The 27,037-nt window shown below is 44.3% G+C and overlaps 2 protein-coding genes across 3 annotated transcripts; one reads left to right on the top strand and one right to left on the bottom strand.

Moving 5' to 3' along the window:
* Window positions 1-15,044: 15,044 nt before the first annotated feature.
* Window positions 15,045-19,710, bottom strand: LOC135446979 (centrin-2). 2 transcript variants are annotated; one of them, XM_064711603.1, is made up of 6 exons: window positions 19,574-19,648; window positions 18,928-19,468; window positions 17,916-18,071; window positions 16,853-16,981; window positions 16,616-16,753; window positions 15,045-16,380 (listed from the first exon to the last, which is right to left on the bottom strand). In XM_064711603.1, the coding sequence occupies exons 4-6, from the start codon at window positions 16,973-16,975 to the stop codon at window positions 16,291-16,293; spliced, it is 351 nt and encodes a 116-aa protein (XP_064567673.1). In that variant the 5' UTR covers window positions 16,976-16,981; window positions 17,916-18,071; window positions 18,928-19,468; window positions 19,574-19,648; the 3' UTR covers window positions 15,045-16,290. The 2 variants fall into 2 exon arrangements, with proteins under 2 accessions (XP_064567673.1, XP_064567672.1); XM_064711602.1 differs by lacking the exon at window positions 18,928-19,468 and having other exon boundaries at window positions 19,574-19,710.
* Window positions 19,711-19,777: 67 nt separating this feature from the next.
* Window positions 19,778-23,727, top strand: BBS12 (Bardet-Biedl syndrome 12). Its single transcript, XM_064711601.1, has 2 exons — window positions 19,778-19,858; window positions 21,188-23,727. Exon 2 carries the CDS (start codon window positions 21,204-21,206, stop codon window positions 23,328-23,330), a length of 2,127 nt encoding a protein of 708 aa, XP_064567671.1. The 5' UTR covers window positions 19,778-19,858; window positions 21,188-21,203; the 3' UTR covers window positions 23,331-23,727.
* Window positions 23,728-27,037: the final 3,310 nt, after the last annotated feature.

Here is a 27,037-nt window from a genome sequence, read left to right as displayed (position 1 = left end):
AAGTTGTGCACTCCCCATCCTTGGAGGTGTTCCAAGACCAGGTTGGATGTAGCTCTGAGCAGCCTGGTCTAGTGGAAGGTGTCCTGCCCATGGAAGGGGTGTTGAGCTAGACGAGCTTTAAGGTCCCTTCCAACCATTGTATTATGCTAAGATTAACCAAATTTTCACAATCTACACACTTTATTAGAGCTACATCTCATATACTTACCAACCTCATCTACTGCAAAGATAGTAGACATGATTTGTTTATGACTTATTTAGAAATCATTTTACATTATTAAATTAGTGTCCTTTGTTCGGGGGAATTTACTGTTCTTCTAGTGTATAATAGATATTCTTCTTAGTATTCTAAGAGTAATCATATTCATGTGGGGAAAAATGAAGTCCCCTGTCCATAACTGAATTTCAAGCTGAATATATCACAGAGAGAAAAGAATATATTTATTGTTCATGCTTTTGGTGTATTTTAAGTCTATTAGCTGTCGCACTGGTAAGCAACCATCTCTTAAGTGCAGAAATGAAAGCTTCTTTTCACAAACCTGGATTCACTCACACCCATTGGTCACAAAAGCTACAGCAACATGAGCACTGCAGTTCCCACCAGGGTAGGAACTAACATTTCCTTTCACGTGCACATAGGTGCCCCCATTTCCTCAGTGACCCAAAACCTGAGCCCAGCCAGGAGCTCTCTGTCTGCAAGTGTCAAAACTGCACCTCCAGAAACCCCTGAGGGCTCTGTGGTCACTGAGCTCACAGCTGGGCACATGTGGGTGTCAGCCTGTTCCCTGCCAACACGTGTCAGTGTGTGAAACCTTGTGCTGCTTTGTGGCCAAAGGGGCCCTGGGGACATTCACCAGTGCTTTCTGTGGGTGCCCAGGCCATGTCTTCAGCTTAGAAATGTACCCTGGTAATGTACATCTCTCCCCAGATGATGAGTAAGAGATGACCAAAGCTGGAACTACCCACAAGAACACAAAGCCTGTGAATGACAATAAGGCAGTGTTCTAAGAAGAACAAGGCAGCAATAATAAGGGATTTGAAGGTACCTTTGTTTTAATGAAGTGAAATATAAACATGTAGGCTGATCTTTTGTCACTTTGCTATTTTGCCTTGCATTTTGCAATTCCATACATGAACAGCAAATAGTGAATTTTTATTCTAACACCAATTTGCTCACAGATTTGTATTTCTGAGGGTAGTATAGACAGGTATTTTATAGATTTGGTCTTAATTACAGACAATTAAAGACAAACTCCTCTGCCAAAGCAGTCTTCAGCCATGTGAGAGTTTTCTAGCAGCAGGTAATCCACAGGTACTAAAAAATAGATTGTCAGATGTCAAAGGTTCTCTTTCAAGGCTGCCTTTAAAATGATATTGTCTGTCTACTGGAAATGTTTATTCCTGAAGACTTTGTCAGAGGATGTTTCCTTAGGTATTATTTCTGCAGCTGGGAATGGCATAAGAGGTTTTTACTTTGTTGCCTAAGTTCGAGGTTCACTAAGCAGACTAGGACTCAGATATTCCATGAAGTTCTGAATTGAATAAAATAAAGTGACTTAACATCAGTGAATGGGAAGGTAACTTAAATTTACATTTATATGAATCAGAGGCCTAGGCAACCTAAAATAAGAATTTTATGCTTATGAAGTAAAAAAAATAAAAAAATAGCAGCACTCACTGTATAGTTTGGAAAGCTGTCCTTTAGTATAGCCAAATGAATTTCTTTCCTTTACACCTGTGTTGAGGGTTAGTGTAGAAACTTTGATTTCAGACTAATTATTTCAGAAATCATCCATTTCATACACACAGTAATAAACATGAGAGGGATAGCAGAAGGTTTCTGCCAGAGCAATGCCACCTATGTTCTGTCCCCTAAGGAATGACCCAAACAATGGACAGGTTCATGAATTACAGCAAAAAGGTGTTGAAGAAAAATGTCTTTATCCACATACTCATGGAGTACATTATAACATGGCCAATCTTACCAAGTTTCACAATGAATCGTAGGTGGGAACTGAAAAAAGCAAACTGTTGCCCAAACATCGTTACCGTAAGTGTAAAGGAAAAGAAACATTGTAGGTGGGGATCGCAGTTCTGAGCCATTCCTTTGCTGGCTTATATGTAACTGTCCCAGAAAAACCCCAATAGGACTTCACCGAGACAAATGTCCCGTTCTGCAGACAGCCTGCCTGTTCTTGCCTGCCTGGTTGGCCACAACCCCTGAGCACTTTGACAACAAGAAAAAAAAAAAAAAAAGAATGCCATTTGACGTATTTCACATTTCCATTCCTGTTCAGTGATCTTTTTCCTTCTGTCTGCGGTTGTGCAACCTTGATCCAGTCATTCAGGTGAGAACAGAGAAAAGTGGAAACAAGGCTATGTATTTTTCCTCCCGTGTGTCGAGACACAGCACAGTCAGAGACGGACTCAGTGGTCTTCGAGCTGAAGTGTTCTTTGAAAACAAAACAATATTTTGATTATGGCTCAGTGGCATATAATTTCTGCAGCCAATAGCAATTATTTTACCATCTGGAATAGTGACTGTTGAATTTTCCCCTGGGGACGGCTGAACCACAGAGGAGATTATGGGGAAGCACCATCCAGGTGCCAAGCTCCAGAATCCACAGCACAGCCAATTCTACATTTTGCAAAATCATCCTTTGCCTGTGCATTCTTAAGCTTTGTTATTTGCAAGTTGTTCAATAGCTTGCAACAAAAATTTCCGTGGAGTAGAGAGCAGGGAAGTGTGTTTTGGGATAAAATCCAGGCTGCTGTTTCCAGCCTGTGAGCTGCCTACATTGCACTGGCAGCTATGAATTAGGTGACTCAGTCCTGTGTGGTCACAGTCAGTCAGAAAATAGCAATGTTTGTGGCATGCAGGGTGCTGTGGCTGGTCCCAACCTATTGAGCAAATCAGTGTTTACAACGACCACTGCACTTTTCCTTTCCCTGGTGCAACGCCCAGAGCAGCCTGCTTGATTTTTCTATAGCCAAGTATAACAGTGATAGCAGGGCCAGTGCTTTCAGAAGTGAGTCTTGGAAACAGTGGGTGAAAATTGCCTCCTCCATTTAGACACCTAAATAAAAAGTCTTCAGAAAGACTTTTGAAAGCCCCGGACCTTATCATTAGTGACATATTGTTGAGATCTGTTATCTGTGTGGTTCCACAAGTGACCTAGAATAAGAAGAGAAGAATTCTTGTTTTTAGAAATGGAAGAATTTGCCCTTTACGGAGTCTCCGTGACGCAGAAATATTGGGCTGTCTGCTGGCCTTTGCTTTGTCTGTCATTGCATGGGATGTTCTTCCTAAGCAGTGTGGAATTGCCCAGGGGCAATCAGCGATCAGAAGCAGCTGGAGATGATCCAGGATGGTTTTGTTGGCCGTGCTGCTTTGCCAGGGTGAGCAGGGTTGGGGCAGAAAATCCACCGCAGCGCGAGTGAGCAGCAGGAAAGCAGAGCAGGGGGAATTCATGGCACACCACAGCAGCTGTGGTGACTGCTGCAGGCCACAGCCGCAGTGTGGATTGAGGTTGCCCTCGGATTTTTCACTGATTTCTTTCAGCATATCTGCAGCCAGAAAAATCAGGTCTGGCTTGCTTTCAGCTTCACTTTAGCAGAGCCAAAGCAGACTTCCTGCTGTCGGCTGCAGCGGCTTGGGACAGGGTCTGTTCTCAATGTCAGTGAGTAGCACACAGGTCCTGGGTGCTAAGCACAGAAGGGAACTTGTGTGAGCAGCTAAGAGCATCAGAGGAGTTTGGGCTGTGTATTTCTACTGTTGGAAATTGCACAGGGTCTGGCTGCAGATTGATATCAACTGGGAGTCAGGGAACGTGAATATACCGTACCACATTTGATTTTATCATTGTTATTATGAAGACAACACCCCAAAGACCCTAATTCTAGCTTATAGGAATAACTACAGCCTGGCTAATTTCCACTAGGATTTCACTTCAAATTAGCTCCAATTAAGAATACTTATTTTTCCAGAGATAAGCTTTTGCCAGAAAGAGTAGTTTCCTTTAAATCACTGGATTTAGATGCACATTATAGAACTCAGTACGTATGCAGAAGTGTTGGTCTAAGTGGACTACAGAAGAGATCCTTAATTTTGATTTCTGTCTCTAGCTACAGCCTAGCAGTTTCTCAAACATCATCTTTTTGACTAAATAATGAAGGAGAAAATGGTTTCCTGGAGGGGCTTGTGAGAGGCAGAGCACTCACTAATATTTAATATAGACAAAGTTAAATTAGGGGGGAAAAAAAGACTTGCAGGAGATTATTAACCACTTTTTCTGTCAGAAAGATACAAAAAGAATTGCTGTGCTAGGCAAGTCTGTCTACACATCCTAGAAATGTATTATTTAGTAGAAGTATTCACCACTGCAAGATATTTTTCTCTCTTTTGGTAACCTCCACAAGAAAGAATAAAAATAGATAAACTATATGGGCACCCATCAGTCTTAATCCAGAATATACCTGTCTGCACATGAGGTTCTTCAGAAAGATCTGCCCTTTTGCAGATCCAGATTCCACTCTTAAAAATGCAGAGCAGGAACATCCCCTTAAGCAAGAGCTAAAGTCTTCCCAAAACTAGAGACACTGGTCTGCAGTCTTACCTTTTTTCTAGTGTGCTTCTCCTTCCAAATTACTGATCCATAAAATTGCAAATGATAATACTGACATGAGAGTGTCCAAAGGAAAAAAACCAATTTGCCTCCATCAATGGCTTCAAGACAAAAGCCTATATCTTCAGTTCTGCATTTCTTTGGTATGAGAAGAAACAGGTCTGCAAAGAGGCTTCTTAAAATAAAAGAAATTCAGCCTAACTGGTTCTGCCTGTGTATTAAATACATCTGTTGGCTTGTGGGGGCTTCTATTACTCAGAATTGAAGTGAGATTCACAGGAACATTTGTTTACTGTGTATCCGATCAACCACGTTGAACCTTTACCACAGCACCTAAATTAGACAGAAAAGAGCAATGCATTAGGATAGCACTGGCATTTGCAACGTAGTTTTTAAGGTCTGTTCAAAATGAAAAACATACAGAGGTCATAAGCACTGTTACTGGAATGAACTTTTGCAGAAAGCAGGAGACACCCCCTTTTTCAGGGCAAAGATTGCTAAAAGGTGTGATGTGACACTGAAAAGGATTAGATATATAAAACAGAGAATATCAGTACAACAAGATATAATTCAGAAGTCTCCAGCTACAGGTGAGAGACTTTACTGCTTAAATAGACCATGCTTGATTCCTCTGGATTCAAATTTGGGTGTTGGACTTCGAAATTCCTCAAATTTGCATTAAATAGAAGATGTGTAGCTGAGGGCATATATGTCAAACAAAAAAGAGTTAATAGGCAAAGACCCTGCTGTGAAAACCTGGCATCATCCTCAGGGAATATTTCATCCTAAAATCCTTAAGCCTGTTTTGGAGTGATTTATTCTAAACAAAAAATGGAAGGGGTTTGCTTTTGGGAGATAGAAGAGGTTTTTTCAGGGTGTGGATTGCAGCCAGCACAAGTTGAGATGCAAGCACTCTGCAGATCACACTGGCCAAAGCTTTTATATCAGGCAGCAGAGTGATTATCACTACTGTTAATCTTCACTTCCAATAATTTTCCTGTACTTTATGAGTAACATGGGGAAACAGCACAATACTGCCTAACAGCTGTCTGAAACCAAATGTGTTTGTATTTGTAAGGAATGAGGGCATTTGGATGAGTACAGCACATAAAGGATTGTGGATTTTTTACAAGACCTCATGCTGGATTTATCTGTTGTACAGAATAATGCAAACAGCCCGAAAGATGAATAAATTTAATGTTTTCTCTGTCAATAGCAAGAATCCAATGGGAAAATCTCCAAGGTCATGCAATTAAAGGCTAATCCTGGAACTCAGCAACAGGCAAATGAAGGTTGAACAAGTGAATATAGCTGCTGCTCTTTTAATTATGAGAGTTGGGCTTTTCAAGTGTGTGCCTTTCCCTAGCAATTTTCTGTTCCTCCAGAGACCTATGGACTGTTTGAGGACAGAAAATTGAGATTAATTAATCATGTCTCTCCTGGATTCACAGAGAGGTTTGTTTGAGATTCCAGTTCTAGTCCAAAAGCAAAGTGCTGTTCTCTTACATAAACCTTGTGGTATTAAATCAGGGCATAATGAGATCTAACAAAGTGGCAAGTATAATTTTGAAATACTGTGGGTTTTCACTCTTGCTCCTCTCAAGGTCAGTTCCAAAATCTCAAAATCTTCTCCCAGCTCTCCCTCAGTTTCAGTTATATTGTTCAAATTTTGGCATTCCTGTCCGAACCTTCATTTTAGTTCTTTGAACTGCCCAAAGCAAAACTTGAGACATTGTGCTTGACACATTGAGACATATCAGAGTCCTCTTAGGTCTGTGACATGAGATTTTTCCTCTTTGAAGGTAGAAAAAAACCTGTGTGTTCTTCCATCCTTTGCAAAAACAAAACTTCCAGATACATCACCCAGTATTGCTGTAGAAAAGCCTCTGTAATGAACCAGATTTGGCTGATGTTGAAGCAGTTCTGTCTCTGGCTTTTCTTTCCCAGCTGTCTAACCTCATTCACAGCAGAGCCACAGGCAGAGGTGTGGTCCTTGCCTGCACAGTCTGCTCTTGTCAACTTATTTTCTGCATTAGTCTCTCGCTATTGACTCGTGTTTTCCTCCAGCTGCCCATGCTTTTGTACCAGAGCAAATCTCAGTGTTGTGAGATAGGGACCAAGAGGAGGTGCTTGGAACTGTTTCACAGGGTTTCTATGTACAAAAGCATTTCTGAAACACTTAAAATCCTTTGGTTAAAGTAGATCAGTATCTGCCAAAAATAAGCCCTCAGGTGCATTTCCGCAGCCACATGAAACAAGCAGCCACCTGTGAATGAGTTGTGCAAGTTGTGTAGTACCAACAGGATCCTGGTTTTCCTCATCTTTTGCATCCTCAGTTAAGGCATGGGAGTTGCATTTGATAGCAAGTGCTGTGATGTAATGTAAATAAATCAAACCTTGTCTGGTTTGCTGAAGAGGAAATTATTAAGGGTTTCTGTCTTTTGATCAATAACGGTGAGAGACTTGAATTAGAAAGGAAGCAAAGAGCATTGGTGGAAAATGACCACTGAAAGCCACGTAGACCTGTGTGCCTGAAGACTTTACTGAGTATCCAATGAGCTGCTGAGTTATTAACATCAGACTCTGGGCTGCTAAATTCTCTGCACAGACTTTGGACCCAGCTGTGTTCTGGTGTTTAAAAACTCAAATGGAAACCTTGACAACTGATAAATTTATCACACAAGTGTGCATTTTTGTGCTTAGTCTTTAACGCACTGTTAAAGCCTGCTCCCTGTCCCTTTCCTTTAAAAACTGAAGGCAAACTCTTTCCTGCAGGTGGAAGAAGCTGTCAGCTTGTTAAAAATGAATAAAGAAGGAAGAGAACATGTCATTGGAGATGTTCAAGCGGTGAGCTGAACTGTACCACCCCTCTGCTTGCTCTCAGATCAAAAGCCAGTCCCTGAAGTTGCATGGCAGCTGTTTCAGAACAGCACCATGTTTCCCTGGGCTCTGGACTGTGCATACCTCAATGAATCACAGCTCCATGGGCAGGGTAGGTATTGGCAATTACACTGGAGAGGCCCTGCTGGAGGGGATCATCTTTACACAAAGCAGGGAGGAGGAAAGATGATACTCAAGCTGGTTAGAGTACATTGTATCTGCCAAAAATCTCTCTCATAGCTATTCCCTCCCATAGCCATGTAAAACAAGCAGCCACCTCTGATCACACTGTGCAACACATCCCTGTGTTTAAAGGTGTTCATACTTTTGTGCCAATCTGCCCATTAGGAGGGATTGGGATACAGAACTTGCACTTTCATTGTAAGCCTTGGAGAACTTCCTCCATTGTTCTCTCGTTTGTGTCTTGAAATGGTCCTCTTGTGTTACTCTTCAGTAAAAGGTGAAAATGCATCCAAATCTCCTTTAGAATTCCGTTTTTAATCTTTAAAAAGGAAATCTGGAAAAATGGCACTGATGTTTACTATTAGGAGTTAGACTGAGGACAGAGCATCATCAATCTAGGACTGTTCTGTATCCAGGTGACGCTTAAATCTGGAGGTGTGTACTCAGTAATGTGAAGATTTTATTCACAAGGTTAAAAATTCCTCTTGTATCTCTAACTGCAGGATTCCCCTTGGCTTTCATGTAATCCTTGCCTGCTACCAAAGCTAATTTTCCAAGCCTACCTCTCTGCTTAAATAATTTCTGTGATGTCTGTGCCAGATTAGGTGCAAGTAAAATGCGTGTTTCTCCAAGGCCAGCTCTGATGTACTCTCAACCTCGTGATCGTCTCTCACTTGCTGTTGGTACATTCCCTTCCACCTCCCACTGTCCTGTGCTCCAAGGCTCTGCCACCCTCCTGCTACATATCTAAGAGTGCACATTTTTGGGTGGTTACAAAGCATCCCAATTTTAGTCATCTTCAGGCTGCTTTTCTAAGAAATGGTTATTGGAAAGTTGTTAACATTCCCTGGATTTCTGGGCAATACTGTCTTAGGTGTTATCGGTCTTCTGCTGAAGCTGAAAGCTTTCTAGGGCATGGGGCTATTACAGTTCTGCCTGGATAGTCCCTAAAACAACTCATATGCAAATAAAAAAGAGTGGTAATTGCTAGGAACTCAGTGAGCATTATCAAGTAACATCTACTGAGGTTGATGTAATGTTTTTAAAGAGATGGGGCCTTGAATAAGCCAATCTCTCAATGGAAACTGCTGAAATAAGTGTGAAATGATTTCTTTTTGTCTAAGGCTTATGCCACCTTTTTTGAACTGCGAAAGTTTCAGGATGGCAACAATGCCACAAATAATTACTGTTCTAGACTCCATTTTCCATTAAATACCTAGATTCAGTTTGAATCAGTGCTTCACTCTTAAAAACAAATCATTTTGGGTCTTAAAAGTAATTCATCTGCCACCTTGACATTTGCAGGTGCTATTCAAAATCCACCTTAAACTTTTGAACTCCAGGACAATGAGCCAGAAGCTCAGGTGCAATTCATTGAGGTAAATTCATTCTGACTCCAACATGTAGAAGGAAATTCAGTCCAAGAATGCAGCTGTAGATATTTAGGAATGTCCCAAATGGCCATGATAGATCTGTGAATTATCACTATAAAGTAGTTTGGGTGAAAAGGGAAATGTTGAACCCAGTAAAGGGAGCACCTGTGGTGTAACCAGGCCCATGATGGAGCCAACCTGTGACACCTCCTTAGAAGAAAAACTTGGTGTTGATCACCAGTGTTAAAACATCCAAGTGGCGACCCAGTCATGGTAAAGGAATTGTGGGGTCTTGTTCTTCCCTTGTTGGCATAGATTACAGAGGCAGGCTCTGGCCTGCCCATCAGGCTGGGCTGAAAGCACTTGGTAAGTGGATGCTTGCCTAGACAGAGCTAGGAAAGGCTGGTTTGTTTGTCCCTTGACACGTAGCTATTTTCTCCTGTCTGTCCTTTCCTGTGTTTTGGTCAATATGGGCATGGAACAAATGTGACAGGGAATGGATGTCAGAAGAAGTTTCCTCTCCTTTATTTTCTGCTTGGCCTTGCTGCTTCAGCTTCCTAGGAGAAGTTTCAGGTGGCTAAACAGAAAGCACAGGGGCAGCAGCTTTGCTAAGGAGGCACAAGGAGGAGGACAAGAAGCCTCCAAGGAAGCGTGGCACTGGCCTAAAAGGATTGCATTGGGGTTGTGGGATTGGCTGGGGCTCTGATGCCAGTTCTGAGCCAAGTGGCCTATAAGCCTTTGGAGATCTGGGGAGAGATTGTACTGCCCAGGGCTGACTGAGGCTGTTTGATTGCTTTCCTAAGGCAATCTTTCCCAGAGCCAGCAGAGCTCTCTGGTTGCCACCTCAGCGTGGAAGTGCGCACTTAGGGATGTCAGGTCTCTTCTTGTCCCCTTTACAGGAGCAGCTTCTCAAAAGAGCTTTTGTCTGGAGCAACTGCCCAGACAGCTGGGCAAACCCATGCTGGTCTGTTCCTGTGTTTCCTTTCCCAAGAGCAATACCCAACCCTAGGCTGGAGAGCCTGGCATTGGCTGCCTGACCCAGGATGCTTGTGGTCTTCTCAGAATAACACCACCCTCAACATGAGCTTGGCAAGTGCCACAGGGAACACAGGGCAGGAAACAAGATGGATCTGTGAGCAATGTCTTGGGTTGCTCTCCCAGCAGGATGCTTGCAGAGCCGTCATCTGAAGCAGCGTTGGCAGTATTCAGCCATTACTGGAAAATTTAGAGTTTGAAGCTGCCCTGACTGAATCCACCCAGCTTTGCAATCATGGAATAAGGCTGGGACAGAGATGGGTGGGAGGTGAGACCTTCATTGGAGCCACGAGGGCTGTGCTGGCCACAACAGCACGGCAAGAGCCAAAACTTCATAATCCCCTGTGCTTGAAGGCAAACAGCCTTGGCTGAGCAAGACCAGGAAGGGCAAGGTGTGACGTGCTCCTCGCCAAAAAGCGAGGAGACAGGATGAGGTGGGACAGCAGAGGCCGTTTGCCGGTGGTCCTGGCATGTCCCCATGGGTTACACACCTTGCAGTGTTGGGCTTGGCAGAGCAGCAGGGCTGTGGGCAGGCAGGGCTGGCTCCCTGGGATGCTGTCGGTGCAGCCGCCGCCCGCGCCACAGTCTCCCCTTTGTTTCTGGTGCCCGTGCATCCAGAGGCTGTAGCTGCGTTTCCTACACCCACTGGGAGGATGTGGGATTTTCCTGGCTGCAAAATGCAGCAGCAAGAAGCTCTGCAGGCTGGGCCAGTGACTCAGCTGCCAGCAATGGGCAGAGGACATTTCAGATGGGCTCTCCCTTCTCCATGTGTGCAGCAGCCCAAGCCACGGTGCCCTTGCAAACCTTAATCCTTTTGTTTTCCACCCCACTCCTGATTTTGCCACACAAGAGAAGAAATTGATCTCACCAGAAGGAGACACCCCAACTGGTTTGGAGAAACAAACAGATGTTTTTTATTTTCAAAATATTTCATTCCTTTCATCATAGTCATTTCTGCAGAAACACAGTCAGAAGTTGCTGTGTAGGAGTATGGATTTCTGGTAACGAGGCCACCTACACAAATCCACTGCAGGAAATAGGAAGCCCATACCTAAAGCCTCCATTGTCTAAGGCCCAGTTTTGCAGAAGTGCTTAAGCATGGCTTAGTCCTGCTGCAGGCAATGGGAATAGATGATGCTGAGCCCTTGGCAGGAGGGGGTCAGGGCTGCACCATCCTAGACCTTGACTCGGTGAGTCACAGCATTGCAGGCGTTTGAGAGTCGGGAGAATTCTGAATCTCGGCGCAAAAATCCCCACACAATAAATAATATCCTGTTAATTCATCTATTGCATCTTGGGTTGATAGTAGGAAGAATAAAAGTACCTGTTTCTTCCCTTCCACCTTCAAAAAGGTCTTTCATTTCCTGGAAAACCTCCTTTACTTGTGATACATAAGATTTTCAACATTTTCTCTTGGATTTGTAATATTGCTATTTTTAATTTCACTGGCAATAATAGAGTTTTCTTCAGAATGAGCTGAAGCATTTAGCCCAGCCAGACAGTGACCCCGTTTATCAGGGTTCAACAAAACATATTTATATATATTTCACAGCACAAGTAGAAATATTATTCAAACTTCTTGGCCATTTTGATGAGTACTTTATTGGTTCCTAATGTTAAGGAGGAGGATGAGAAAGAGCCATGTTAAGGGATATATTTACTGAACATTAGTCTCAACTGTGGTAATAATCTGCTTAGAGAAAATAATTAGTAGTAGTTTTAGCATCTGTTTGCCTGCTATCTGCTCTAGGTGGACTGTACCTTCACTAACATGGATTTTTTTCATCTAGGCAAAAATCTCTCTTTACTTTTGCAAAAGGTACCTGTAATTCCACAACTAACATCAATAACTTCATTAATAATTTAGTTAATCTGATAGGGGAGAAAACCAAAACAAACCCTAAAAACTTTGTTAAAATTATGTCCTTTCCAAAAAGGAGCAATTCTGCAGCAATTCTGTTCAATCTTATGAGTATATTATGGACTGATTTAAACAAAACATTCAAAAGATTTGTGGAAACCACACTTCTGTTGATTTCTTGGTCAATCATGTCCTAAGCTCTTTAAAGAGGAAACATGGGGAGCACGGACTTAAAACTTACACTGAGATGATCTAATACCATGTTTGTAGAAGCTGCTTAAATGTTGCTTTTTCAAACTGAAATACCTTTAATCTACAATGTTGGTGGCCACTTTTTCCTTGATGTTTATAGCTTTTATAGTACTTCTTATTTGAATGTCTGAAAAAATTTAGAGGAAAATATGTTTATCTGTTTTCTCTATATTGAAATGGAGAAGGAACCATACTAGGAAGCAATTTCAGACAATAGCATGGATGTGTGAATTATGTTGGTTTTGCTCCATTGCACTAAGCTATGTTTTTGGGTCCAAAATAATGTTGGAGATGGGCTAGGTTAGGTGTTCCATTTGCTTCCTATGGAAACCTGATTTATGGCTTTATTTAATGTGGGGGGGAGGTTCATTTCATAGTGAAACTTATGTCACTGCTAGAACCAGTCAGAAGCTTTCAGAGGAAATAAAGTGGCCTTGAGAGCAAGGGAATTTTACACCTTTGCAGGCCAGGCTTTACAGTTTGTTTTGTTAGTATTCTTTGTGTTTAATCTAATTCAGACAAGCAAAAAAAAAAAAAAATCCTTGAGCAATTTCAAGTTCAGCAATTAGTGGCAGCCAGGACTGCAAAGAGTTCAAGAGCTGTAGGTTTAGGTCCCCACGAGGCCATTGGAGTTATGCCACATCCCTAAAGGTCAACACACTCACCTTGGGGACAAGAGTCTAGTTGTCAAATCCTCGTTCCTGTTGAAGCAAGGCCATGATTCCAGCTTTCCCACATCCCAAGGGAGGGCCACAAGCATCCTGCAGCAAGCCTGGCTCTGGCTCTCAGCTGGAAGTGGCTCCATTTGATAGCAGTATTCCCAAAGGGCCAAAAGAACTCTACAGAGTGGTCAGAGCACTCGGGGGGACTGTGTGAAAGGCAAGTTGAGTTCTCTGCTCTCCTGAGAGAGTGCCTGCAATTATTGATACAGAGTGGGAGTTTCAGAAAGTGTGGTTTGGGGGTTTAGCTTTGAACAACTGACTAATAATTACATCGTTCTGCACATGGCTTGTGAGAGAAGCCTTGCGTTCTTCCTTTCACAGAAAATAATTCTGTATCCAACCACGTATTTCAAGGCCAGTCTGGATGATGTTTGTGTGCCTGCTTTCCCTCCTCGCTGAAAGCCACAGCGGAGGCAAAGCAGCACCAAAGCCTCACGCACCTCACCCGTCAGGAACTGGATGCCCTCTAGCGAGGCTGCCACATCTCAGATCCACCGGCCCTCGCTGTATTGGGAGGTGCCACACAAAGGGAGCTGGTTTTGCAGCGTTATCCCCCGAGGCTGCCTTTCCTCAAGTGGCCAAGGCTCGTCTCAGCCTCTAGACGGAGCACTTTGCTGCCCTGTGCCCTGCTCAAAATCCACTTATGCCACCCAGGGCATTTAAAAGCAGCTGGAGTATGGCAATGTTTGGTTTCCAAGGAGTTAACATTGAACATTTCAAATGCTTCGTGTGACTTCACCAGGCAGTTTGCAGGATGTGAGAGTCTTCAAAACTGTAAAGGACCAATTTAAATATTTTAATATTAAATGCCTCATCAGTTTATGGAACTATTTGGGCTCTGTTAGTAAGACTCCTGGCATATGAATGTACACAAATGTTTCCTGTGTTGCTTCCCTCCATCCTCTTTTAAATGCCAAGATTAGGTGTACCTGAAAAGGAACCATTTTTCTTCTGCAGTGTTAGAAGCTGATCCTGTGCTCATTGCTCTGAAAACAAACTCACACCTAATGAAGTGAGAGCAAGCACTCCTTGGCAGTTCCTTGGGTCTTTTTTCCCTAAAGCCCGCTGAAGATTTGCCATAGTGTGGAACTGGCAGGACTGTGGGACTGTACTGTGGGCCTGAGAGATGATGCAGAAGTTAGAAGCTGCATGTGGGAGATTAAAATTGCCATGCAATTGTCATATTTTGGAATATAACTTGGAAGCAATTTTTTTCCTCTTGAACTATTTTATATTTTATTAAAAGCCTGGTACTTTTCCAGTTCAAAACATGTCTCATTAGAAGACATTTGCAATATTATCTCCCAAACAGCTGTTTGCCTTTACCAGTGCTTTGAAATTTAAGTGTTTGCCAGACACAAACTGCAGTTCCACTTTCCTTTCTGTGCAGTGTCTGCCTAGAATGAACACTCAGAGTGAAAACCAGGCTTTGCTGATGGTGCAGAGGGAGGATCTCAGATCTCAGCTGGGTGCACACAATGAGTGTCTGGATTGCAGCCACCTGAGGGGAATCTGCAGGTGCCAGCATAAGGACAAAAGGGATGCAAAGGATGGGTTTACAGCCACCTGCCAGGCTGAAGAGGGGATGATTTCCCTCACTATCCTGCAAAATAGAGCACCATGAGATGCTTGTTAACACTTGCAAGTTCTGTGCTCATTCAGACACTGCTTGACATTCCAGACTTCAGAGATTAATGGGCAAGCCAGAAATAACATTTCACCATTGTAGCACACATGGCAGGGATGATTGTGTGGCTTTTTCCTACCTTCAGGGCAGATAATGGGATTAGAACAGGAAGAGAGAAGTGACATGCATCATAGGTAAACCACAGTCATCAATCTCTTCCTGTGGCAGCATAAAAAAAGTACAGTCACTCTTAATAGGCTCTGGGATTCCCCATAATCAACTAGAACTTCAAATTTCCCTTTCTGAATATATGTGGTTAGTGCTAGAAACTTTTAGTCAGCAGAGTGGAAGAGGAATTACGTGACAGACTACTGCACCTAAGAATTCCTCTCTTAGAAAGAAGAGATAAATGAAAGTGAAAATGGGCTTGTTGAACCATTTAAGACTTTAAAATAGTTAAGGAAAAAGGAGAATAAACACCAAAACTTCTTAACTTGCAAAACAGTTTTATTTCACACTTATACAAAGGTAAGACATTTTAAAACACTTGCAGTACTACAGATTACATCTACAGCCACCATGTTAACAGGGGACTTCTCAGGCCTCTGAAGTTTTTCAGGATTTGAAAGTTTTGAAGCTGATTGTCTATACAGGATAAACCCTCCTGCAGAGCAACATAATCACATAGCAGGCTGGGTGTCACTGCTCTAGAATTCAGAAGGAAATGTGACTCTCCAATTAGTCCTGGATTGACAGTATATGAAAGAAATAATGAAGAAAATGAAGGTACTACTGAAAAAAAAAACACCCCAAAACCTGTGATGTGCAAAATCTGGATTTGGACTGCATGGATTTAAAATATTCAGTGCTCCACAGATGTCCATGGTGAGCTACTTTTTCACTTCAGATGCAAATCCTCTCTGCAGTGCAACTGTCAGCAAGACAAAATTTACCCTCCTGCACCATGGAACTGAACTTTTTAGGTACCTGAAATCCTGGAATAACAGAAGCTCTGGGGATGTCTGGGGAGTAAGAACAATGGCACAAGGTGTTGCCTGGTTATAAACAATAAACTTTGGTCACCCAAGCAGGTTACATTCAAGTTTCATTCTGGTTTCAGGTGATCAGCTAAACACAAGAACATCTACGGATAGCACAGAGCTCCAAAGGAAGAACCAAATCTACATTTGCTTTCCATTAAATCCAAAAACAACTTGCCATAGGAAAACAGTGTTTCATACAGAAATACAGACAAATATACAATTAATTTTAGAGTCTTTCATGGAAATAAACAACAGGAGACAAATACCAAAAGATAACCTAAAAAACCTTCAAAGGAATAAAAAATACTGTGCTTGTCCCTTCAATCAGTAACCTTAGAAAAGGCAAAGTAGCCTTTCCCAGCAGCAGTGGGCATCTTCAACTCTGAAGTGAAGTATCTTTTAGTTAAATAGTAAAACACAGCAGTTTTTATCCAAAATGGCCATCAGGGAAGTTGTTATGGTAGAGGGGAAGGGACCCTTCCTTGACTTCTGCAGTATCTCATTTTGGCAGTATTGGGTACTGCAGCCCTCCTTCCCCAATGATTTTTGTTGAAAAAGAGAAATAAACCAAAAAATCTGCCCTTTCAGACTTTGTTCATGTGGCAGAAAACATGCAGAAGGCACAAGCCCAGTTTTTAAACCTTTTCCAGGTTATCTTTTGGCCCAGCTGTACAGCAAGGCAACAAATATTAGTATAAGCTAGTTTTCTTCATGATTCTCAAAAATTCTTGCTCGCTTACTTCCCCATCTCCATCTCGATCAGCTTCATCAATCATTTCCTACAAAACACAGTGTACATTTCATCAGGCACTGGACTCTAAACACAACACAATCCACTCATTAAAACAACAATAAATCAGAGGCACATCAAGTGAAAACAACAATGGATTTGACTGCTTTTCATATTTCTGATCTCTCAGCCCTTCTGAAATAGGAGTAAATTCCCACCCAATCCCTGGGAGCTACAGGAATGGTCTGTGCCTGTTAGAAAAGCTCTGGCAAATCAGAATTTACCTGAAGTTCTTCATCTGTTAAATTTTCTCCCAGCTCCTTGGCAACCCTTTTCAAGTTTTTGAATGAAATTTTTCCTGTGCCATCATCATCAAATAATCTGAAAGCTTTCAGGATTTCTTCTTTTGAATCCTTTTCGCTCTAAACCAAGAGTAAAGCACATGTTAACCAGAAAGCCCCTGACACTGAGATGTTCCTTTCTCTTATGCTGCCACAAGAACTTCTGCTAAGAGTTCCTACCATTTTTTGTGTCATCATAGCTAAAAAGTCTTCAAAGTTGATGGTGCCACTTCCTTCCTTGTCAATGTCTGCTATCATCTTCTTAATCTCTTCCTTCTTTGGCTCAAAGCCTAAGGCACGCATTGCAACCTGTGCCAAAACAGCAAAACCAATTCTGTTAGGAGGCCACCAGAATTTTGGTGTAAGAGCTGAGCTAAAGCCTGTTTCATTTCCTTGTCCAGAACTCTGGTCACAACCATGGAAACACCTTGGGGTCCTCTACCATCTGCTTTCATCTTGCTGAACAATAATAGTGTTGGTTTGATTTTTTATGGTGTTGTTTTTCCTATATAGTAGTGGAAATCCATTGTTTATATCAGGCAGAGGTAATTTTCAGGTTACAGAAATTGAGATTTCAGAAATTAAAGTTTACAGAAATTGAGGTTTCACATGCAGAAATTGAGCAGAGTGTATGTAAGAAATCAAGGTAAAGGAGGTAAGTAAATGTAAAGTGTTCATGCTTACAAAAAAATCCAACACATAAAATCACAGGGAGACACCTGATATTCATCTTCCCCTTGTACTACTGTATGTGTGCAAGTGCACACACACTGCCTGAGTTGTAACTGAAACACAACTCAGATCTCTTTTTTGTTCTTTTTTAAATTAAAAACCAGGTATTTTTTGGATTACATATATGCAAATATGGTTGTAACTTTCTTGAATGCATACAAAATCTGTGTTTAGTTCTCAGGTGAAGTAAATATTTGATACTCTGATACTCATCCCAGAACAACAAAAGTCTACTTCCCAGGAACAAGCACCTTAGTCATGAAACCTGAAACTGTTTAGTTTCTCTAAAGCTCAAAGCTGTCAGATTTAAACAGCCACACAGAGAAGCCTGTCTGCTTCATGCATTACATGCAGAGTGCACCCCAAATTCAGTCATGACAGCAAGCCATTACTCTTCCTTGTACTCCAAAAACTGCTTTAAAATAGGGTTGGACAAACAGAAAATGCAGCTACAATTTTGAGATCAAAGATATTTTCATCTCAGAGGAAAAAGAAAAAAAAGTTTGAGAACCTTCAGTTCTTTTATGTCAATGCTTCCAGATCCATCAGTGTCAAACAAATCAAAAGCTTCTCTGATCTCCTGCTTTTGCTCTTCTGTAAGTTCAGGTTTCAAGCCACTTTTCTTCCTCTGGGCTGTACCTAAGCCAGGTTTTCTATAGTTGGATGCCTTCAGAAAGTGAAGGGAGAGAACAGATAAGAAACAGCACCTTCCTGGGAAAATTTCAAATACACTTAATTATAAATGAGAACAGTAATACAGTAGAGGTGAGAGACATTTCCTTGCTGCCAATGATAGACATTGATTCTCTAGGTCAATTTCCTTAGGTTGCTGTAGAAAGAAAAAAAGAGATTTTGTTTCTGGGGAATGTGGATTTGGCCTTCCTGTTTTCTGTTTTAAGCTGAAGTATTATCAATTCAAGGAATAATGCCAAAAATCCAGGTGGACAGCCTGAAAATGGAGACTCACTGAGGTGACCATAACCCTCTGCACCTCCTGCCAGTTGCCTTTCCTGCAGGTTTATGTGAAACATGAGTACAGCATCCTCACAGCTAAGGAGGGTGGCTGCTTAGGGTCTTGGCTGTAAATAAGACTCAAAATCAGCCACTCCTGTGGGAAACAAGTGTAAAGGGAGCTGTGTGGCTCCAGGCTGCCTGTCCATCGAGTAGATGTGGGATCAGGCAGCAACACCCAGTGGGAAAGTGAGATAACAGACGATCTGTCCCATAAGGAGAACTAATCTGCTTGTGCTGGGCTGGTGCATCATTATCCAGGACACTTCCGAGACGTTTTCTGCCTCTGGTGTAAGCCAGTGCACGACAGAGTGTCCCACCCACCCATACAGCAGGGAAAAACCCTTCCTCAAGTATAGTTTTGGTTTTAAATCAGCAGCAGACAGATTTTCGTCCTGCAGTCCAATTTGCGCAGGATTGTGGAAGGAAAGGCAGCCCCTCCCACCCCTAGCTCCAAGTGGCTAGGCTTTATAGAAGTAAATAAAACAAGCACAAGGCAAGGGATTTGTTACCTAGTTACTGCTGACCAGTGGCTTCCCTCTGCGGAATTGCTAACGTGTTTAGGGTTGGGATCTCTCTTTCAACTAAGAAGATTCCATTTTCTTCTATTTGTTAATGAAATTTCGTTTTCCAACGTGATTTGTCCCTCCCAGGCCGGACTGCAAAGCCATTTGTCTGGCTCACCCCTGACTTCCCTGTGCTGCTATTAACACACGAATCAGACTTTTACTTTTATATGCCTCACTGGGAAGAAGCCACACGAGACCTTTTCCTGGCTCCCGGAGTCTTACTGTTCCATTTATTTCACATCTGACTCGTGCAAATAAATCCCTTTCAGGTTCCACCTCCGGGCCTGGCCGGTGCCATTCCGACAACGCCGCCGGGGCCGAACGCTGAGCTGCGGTCTGTGAGCTGTGCCAAGAAGAACCAGGCACGCCGAGAGCCGGTGACGTGTTTTGCGAATCCCGGTGGTTTTCCGGGCGCGTTTTTCCCGTTGGAGTAGGGGGCCTTTCCGGGGTGCGCTGTACGAGGTAACCGGGCAGCAGCGACGGCCTGGGGAGGGGTGGAACCTGAAGGGGGTTTGCGGCGGGAGGGGGCGGAGGGGCTCGGGGAAGGCGGCGGTGGGAAGGGAGCCCGCGGCGGGGAGGGCGCGCTCACCATCCGGCCGGGAACGCCGCTCCGGGCTGGCACCGGGCGGGACGAGACGGGAGCTCCGCACCGCCGCGCGCAGCCGGCACGCGCCGCCCAGCCGGCCAATGAGCGGGCGGAACGAGCGCGGGAAGCCGCCCCCCCTCACGGCGCCGGCCAATGAGAGCGCGGCGTGCCCGTGAGGGACAGCTGAGGGAGCGCGAGGGCGGGCCCGCCCGCGGGGAGCCTGAGGGAGCGGCGGCCGTGTCCAGGCAACTCCGTGTCCAGGGAAGCGGCGGGAGCGCGGCCCCTCCGGTGAGACACCCGCACCGGCCCGCCGGGCACCCGCCGGGCCGCAGGAAGCGGCCGGGCCGCCGCCAGTGCAGTTCCGGTGTGTCCGCTCTGGGCGGCTTCCCCCCGGCCGTGTGGAGCGGGCGGGCCGGGACGCGCTTCCTCTCCCTAGCGATAGTAGGACATAATATTCAAGCGGACTTTCGCTGTGTGGGATGGGGAGGAAAAAAAAAAAAAAAAGCTTTTTGGATTGGGAATAGCTACGCAAAGGGCCCTTTAGGGAGATGGGAATAAATTCCAGTACCTGAAGGGAATTTACAGGAAAGATGGGGCAGGACTATTTACAAGGGAATATAGTGATGGGACAAGGGAGGATGGGTTCAAACTGACAGACAGTCGATTTAGATTGGATATTAGGAAGAAATCTTTATTGTGAGGGGGTGACAGACGGGAACAGGCTGCCCAGAGAAGTTGTGGATGCCCCATCCCTGGAAGTGGTGAATGCCAGGTCAGATGTGGCTCTGAGCAACCTGGACTGGTGGAAGATGATCCTGCCCATGGCAGGGCGTTGAAACTGGGTGATCTTAAAGGTCGCTTCCCACCCAGACCATTCTGTGATTCTGTGATGTGAATCTGAGCATAAGAGTTAAAGGACTCAGGGTTCTCAATTTTTGCTGTGTATACTTTGTTATTCAAAAAGGGAGCTTTATTTTAATCTGCATCTGCCGCAGGACCATGGTGTGGAAGATATTTTGAGTGAAAGATTTCTTTTTGATGTGCTAAGAAGGAATAGTTGGTCAAAACTTTAAAGTCTCAGCAGTTTGTAAGTTACGAAGAAGTGGCATTGCTTTTATTTTGCTTAATGAAGTATTCATGCATGTTAATTGGACTAAACAGAATTTGGAATAAAATATGTTTTCCCAGACTTGAAGGTTAAAGTCAGCATGGCATGACTGTTGTTACCAAGAAGGATCCACACAGAGCTCTTGAGTTTGGCATGTAATTTGCCCATTCTGCTCTAATGAACTTTTGCCCTAAGTCAGGCAAATAACTGAAATTCCGGACATTAGGGCAGGAGGAGGTGGTAGTTCCACACAGCCTGCATGCCAGAAGTGTAAGAAATCGTGGGAATTAACAGCTCTTTACTATCAGCCAGCCAGAAACAATTCCATGGTATTTTAACAATGCCCCATTTCAGCAACTCTGCCCACTGATTTCTCAAAATAAGCACACAGGATGAAAGGTTTATATGGAAGAAAGCCATGTTCAGGGGTACACTGTTAAATTAATTTTTGGTGATTTGTGCTCTGGTGTGCTGTGAGGATGGGGCAGTAATTTGTCATCTGTTCACAGATGCTGCCCACTGGCCATGGCTTTCAGAGATGTGAATGCCAGGAGACACATTGGACTCCAGCAACTCTCAGCCTTGGCATCCACTGGGAGAACATTCCTGGGGCCAGTGAAATCACATAAATTCATTGTGGATGAAATCACCAAGGAGAGCACATTGATTTGTTCTGCTGTTAGGCTGCTGGAAAGTTTGGATTTGACAAGTGCTGTTGGGCAGCTTCTCAATGAGAGCATTCAGGCCCAGAAGAAGGAGTTTAGGACGGGGATGAGCACCCTGTTGTTCCTGGTTGGAGCGTGGAGCAGTGCTGTGATGGAGTGCCTCCAGCAGAACGTTCCTGTTCCAGCTATAGTGTCTGTGATGTCTGAGGGGTTGAACTCCTGCTGTGAGAGAGTCCAGTGTCTTCAGATACCAACACACGATGTGAAGAAAGAGCTGTGTTCTAGCAGAGTTAGGCCAAAGGCTTCTGAAAGCAAAACTGGCCAAGCTGGACGTGGTGCTCTTACAAATCCTTGGGATTTGCTGTGTTTTCAGAGAGATATTTCTGCAACAGAAGAAGTAATCCCAATAAATTCTTGTTCCTATCAAGGAGATGATTGTAATTTTAACAAGCTCCTGGTTTCACCCTTGGCTGGCTTTGGTTCAGTGGCTTCATTTGTCAAGGCAGCGGGTGACAAAAGTTCGCCTGCGCTGTCTGGAAGTGCTGTTACTGCTTCCAGCTGTATCACACGGAAGTTAACCCACAGCAGGCACTTCAGCACTCTAGGGAAAGGCCCTTCTGCAGGTCAGCAGGGAAGTTTTCAGGGACACCTTTCAGGACCACCAGCAGATGTGTGTGGGTGTTGTGGTTTAGGACCCCTGGCAGTGGCTCTGAGCCACGGAAACCAGAGCAGCGTGAAGCTGCTACAAAGCATTGCTGCCTATCAGCAGGAGAGAGCGGAGGGCAGTGGCAATTCCCAGATTAATACAGCGGAGATTGTGACATGCTGTGTGCTGGGCCTGCCCGAGAGCTATTCCTGTGTCTCCCCAGGCTTTGTCACCTTGGTGTCACCAGAGCAAGCCTCAGTCATCAAACACTTTGCAGACAAACCCCTCCGTGTTCTGCTGATGGATGGTGACCTCACGGAGGGGTACCGACACTTAGGGTTTAACAGACCGCCTAATGTAAGGACCATCTTGGAGCATCCCAGTCCACAGGGATGGGCAGGAGACGCGTGGCTAAGCAGAACGTTGGATATTCTGATGAGCTTTGAAGTAAACCTGGTTTTGGTCAAAGGAAACGTGTGCAAGGACTTGATGGAGAGGTGCACGGCCAGCAGGATATTGGTAGTTGGCTGCGTGGCTCGGGATGTGCTGCGTGCCTTCGGGGCAGCCACCGGTGCCCGGGCAGTGACGTACCTGAGCCAGCTGAACGCTGCCTCCGTCGGGAGCGGGGCCTGGGCGGAGCTGTGGAAGAGCCGCGATGGGCGTGCGGTGGATCTGGGCGAGCTGCTGCCGGCGCGGATCAGCGCGGGAGGCATCGCGCTGCTCACGGCCGTGCTCACCACTGCCCTGCCTTGCAAGGCGCAGCTCCTCGAGGACCAGTTCTGGACTTTGCTGTATCGGCTCCATCACGCTCTGAAGGACGGCAAGGTTTTCCCTGGGGGCGGTGCGGTGGAGCTCTTGTGCCTCAGTCACATCCAGGCGCTGGCAGAGCAGCCCGGGCGGCCGGGAAGCGACAGAGCTGTGAGAGAGCTCCCCAGTCCCTGGCTGGCAGAGTACAAACCCATTGTGCTCCAGGCGCTGGCGAGTGGCTGGAGGCGGTACCTGGCCGTGCTCCTGCGGAACACTGCGAGGGCCGGCTCGGAGCTGGAAGCGGGTGCCTCCGTGGATCGTCACCTCCGGAAAGCAGCGGCCTGTGGCTCCCCCTCAGCTTACATTTTGGAAGAGTTCAGGAGAGGTGGAGTGCTCGGGAGTGGCTCTGAACCCTTCCCTGAGCAGGTCACAGGTTTAAGGGTTTGTGATAACGTTGCAGCCAAGACGGAGGCGTGGAGGAGAGCTCTGGACCTGGTGCTGCTGGTGCTTCAGACTGATGCCGAAATTATCACAGGCCCCAGAGGGCATCAGATCCTGAACTCACCTGTGTCAAGCGAATTTATGTTTTTATAGGATTTTGAGGATTTGTAAGTCCGTGGGAGAAGGCTGGGTGCAACCTACATGTCTTTATAAAGCAAACAGTGAGATGTGATTGTGACTTTAGAATGTAACAGCAGAAGTCAGAATGAGAGACAGTGACAAAGTGATTTCTTATTTCTAGAAATGAGAATTAAATAACAAACAAAAAACCACTTGTGGGTTTATCTCTAACCCAGGCCATGCATTTCTAGCTAATGGTATTGCCTGTGTTGATGTCCCCTAATGTTTTCTGAAGAAAGGTGGAGATCTCTTACATTATATTGCTGTACCTGTGTTAAATGAAAGAATATTTGTAATTATTTCTTAATTAATACCTTTTTCTTAATTTCTGTACATTGCAAACATAAGAGTTAAACTTGAAATAATGTGAGTGTTTCATTTTATACTGAGAGTTTGTATTTATAGATTCTATTTTTGCATATTTATATGGTCCATACATCTCTGATTTCCTAATGTAGACCCTCTGGAATTTCCCTGGTTTTGACCAATTCAGGCTGAATCCTTCCTTTTGGTATTACAGACTGGATGCATCTCTACACAAAATTTTCCTTTACCTTCCCAACTGGATTTTTAGATCATTTCCATGGGGTCTTTCAGCTGTCCTTGCAGAGAGGAAAATGTTGCTGTTAGTTTTCAGTGCTGGCTAACAACTAAATCTCTCCTGGTGACTGAGGCACAGCATTTTTGCTGTGTTACAGCACTGACAATTTGAAAGCTGGGCATGGAGAGCTGGCACTTCATTGCAACAGAGAGGTGTGTAACTATGGAGATATTTTTTTTCTGAACTTGGCATTCTGAGTCACACTGAAAGTGAAATGTCTCACCAGTCTGGTGAAAATAGAATGGAAAACGAATGGAAATGGTGATGCTAAAGAGAATCCTTGCATTCAAGAGCTTTCTCATGAAAATGCTCGTGGCTGGCAACACAGATAATAAAATTCATCCACAAATAAGGTTTAGATACTTATTGGGGGTATCTGTACTAAAGTCATGCAATGTCTTTGACCTGAAACTAAATATTCTGGTTTTCTGTCAGATCCCAGAATTTGGTGGATTTTGGCAAAATACTGTAGGGACTTACAATTTTAATTTGAAACAGTAGTTCCTAGCAGCATAAGGCTCTCGTTAGAGTACAGTTTTGATCATCCTGCAATTTTTATTTTCATTATTAGAAGGTTGGCAATTTATTATGTAGCTTTGGACCACATTCTTGATGTACCAAGCTGTGAGAAGGAGTCTGGTAGATCAAAAGAGACAAAAGGAGCTGGGGCTGTTAAGTGAGAATGAAATGGAAACACAGCACATAAATAAATATAAACAGACTCTGCTGCTCTGCAAGTGTTTGCAGCTCATGTTGGGCTTTACACTGTTTTTCTCAAGCCTCCTGTACTGAACATTGCATAACCCCTGTTCCCAGGGAAAGCTCCACTTGGACTTTATTTGAATAATAGAGTGAAGTGTGTTATGGAAAATCTGCAGACAGGAATTGTATTGAGGTGCTCCAACATCTATTTATGGGACTCTCAGACACTGGGAGCTGACGCACCAAATGTTGAGAAAGTCCAAAATGATGTAATTTTTCCAATCAGGCTTTTGAAAAGCACATCATGATATATTTAAATGTTGTGATGCCAAACCAGGACAAGAGGTTTTCAGAAAAGCTGTCAGATGTTACATTTGGATTAATTAATGCCTGTTTTTGTACAGGCCAACGAAATGGAACCATTTATAAACTGGGTACATCCTGTATCCTGGGTTACTTAAAATTCTGTCTGATGTGCACAGAAGATTGCCATGTGAGCTCTCCTCAAGGCATCCCCTCCTGTAATTTGGGCTACAACATTCTGCTGTGGCTCCCTCAGCCCCAGGTCTCCCAGAGCTCTCTCACCGTGGAGCGGAGATCCCGCGCCTGCCTGTGTGCCATCGGCACAGAGATGATTTCAACATCTGCCCCAGCTCCTGCCAGGCAGAGGCTCCTCCTCTGGACACAAAGGCTGTTTGTGTAGAGCATGGTGTGATGGCAGAGCTAAGCTTTCACATGTGATGTGCTTGGGAAATTGGGAAATGGCTGAGATTCAGGAGTTGGCACATCTTGCTCCCCACTGGAACCAAGTCCCAGTCAGGTGCCTTGTTTCTCTCTTGCACCCCAGTATCATCATTGCCATCTCACTCCACCTTCTGTTTGGGGCTGGTGGCATTGTATTTCATATTTCTCTTTATAAAACAAAATTTTATGCCTCTGTACCTTGAGAATATCCTGAAATGTAGGAGAGGTTTTATAATTCATAGCAACCAGACCCCTGTCCCAAGCTGAGCCAGCCTGGAGGGCACAGCCCCCTGCCAATTCTGTCCATGTAAGGGACATGGACCAGTGATCAGTGGCTGTCAGGAGGCACTTGAGAGTTTGCCTGCTGCCAGGTGTGCTGAAAATGGGAGCTGGCAGTGTGGGAGACTGTGTGTGCCTACAGTGCTCCCCAGGCAGGAGAGGAGTGACTCTGGGAGGGTGAGGAGGAAACTGTTCAGACTGTTTGTTTGCACTGAACTCCTTTAGATACTCTAGGCAGGGCTGATGGAGAGGCTGGGAGAACATTTTCCTTTTTTCTTAGAGGAGGGAGTTGGAGAGGGCCATTGAATCTAGGAGAAAAGTTATGGAGTGACAAGATATTTTCAGCTCTGCTCACAAGGATGAGGTGACTGCAGGCCTGAGTCATCCCATCAGTCACACTGCCAGCAAAAAGTCCTTCTGAAGAATGGGAAGAAGTGACCTTCTTCCATGCAAAGCAGCTGGGCTTCCCATAACCAACATCTACAGGAGCTGAACCAACAACACCAGGTATCAAGTGAATGAAATGTCTTGTAACTGTTTGGGGTTTTTTGGATCTTTTTGTTTGTGTGTGATCTCTATAAAACTCCTGTGTAAATTCCCTGTTACATGAAAGTGCCAAACTCAAATGGGGCTGAGCTGCTGCCTCCAGAATGGACTTGCTGTTCTGGAACCAGCTGAATTGCCAGGACTGCTGTGAACAACAGGCACTTCTGCAGTAACAGAGGCCCATTACCAGCCTGAAGATTTGTTTTACCCACTTTTATCTCTCTCTCTCTCTGTAGATCAGCAGTCCTTCCGAGATAACTCCACACCAGCACAGTCAGAGCATAGTTTGTATGACATAATTTGAAAAATCTAAAAATTACAAATTTAATTCCTCCACCAGCTTCATTGTATTAATTAACCATTTATTGCAAAGCTGCAGGACCAAGCCTTTTTTTTTTCTAACCAAGCATGAATAGATCTGCAGTCTTAAAGGACTTTTTCTTTACAGTTAATGTTGCTCCAAGACCTAATGTCCACAGGGATGATTCCAGCCCAGGTGAGAGAAGAGGGAGAGCAGCTCAGGTGCATGCACAAACCAGGGACTGGGGCTGATACTGAATAGTGGGAGGGAAAAAAGAACACACCCCTCTGTTCTGGCTTCCTACCTGTTTATCCTGCTCATAATACCCATTTCTGTACATTTTTGAAGAGCACCCACAGTCGTGCTTCTGCTGATTTCGATGCTGGTTTGCTGTGAGTACTGGGATTCAGCTTCTTGCACTGTGTCCCTGAAAACTCTGTAGGGCCAAGGGCACTTTGGGGCAGAGATGCAGAATGGAAGGAGAGAGCAATTCCCCAATTTCTCCTT

This window comes from Zonotrichia leucophrys, chromosome 4, assembly GCF_028769735.1.
Source record: "Zonotrichia leucophrys gambelii isolate GWCS_2022_RI chromosome 4, RI_Zleu_2.0, whole genome shotgun sequence".
NCBI classification, from domain to species: Eukaryota; Metazoa; Chordata; class Aves; order Passeriformes; family Passerellidae; genus Zonotrichia; species Zonotrichia leucophrys.
Note: the sequence above shows the minus strand (reverse complement) of the source record. Positions and strands in the feature narration are given on the sequence as shown.

Bases quoted from the DNA above. Each gene is read 5' to 3' on its own strand.
- LOC135446979 (XM_064711602.1), bottom strand. The intron at 16,982-17,915 runs GTTCTCAAACTT...GTTTTGGCACAG, and splicing joins TTGACATAAAAGAACTGAAG to GTTGCAATGCGTGCCTTAGG. The intron at 16,754-16,852 runs GTAGGAACTCTT...CTCTTGGTTTAG, and splicing joins CTATGATGACACAAAAAATG to AGCGAAAAGGATTCAAAAGA.
- BBS12 (XM_064711601.1), top strand. From the start codon at position 21,204: ATGGCTTTCAGAGATGTGAATGCCAGGAGACACATTGGACTCCAGCAA.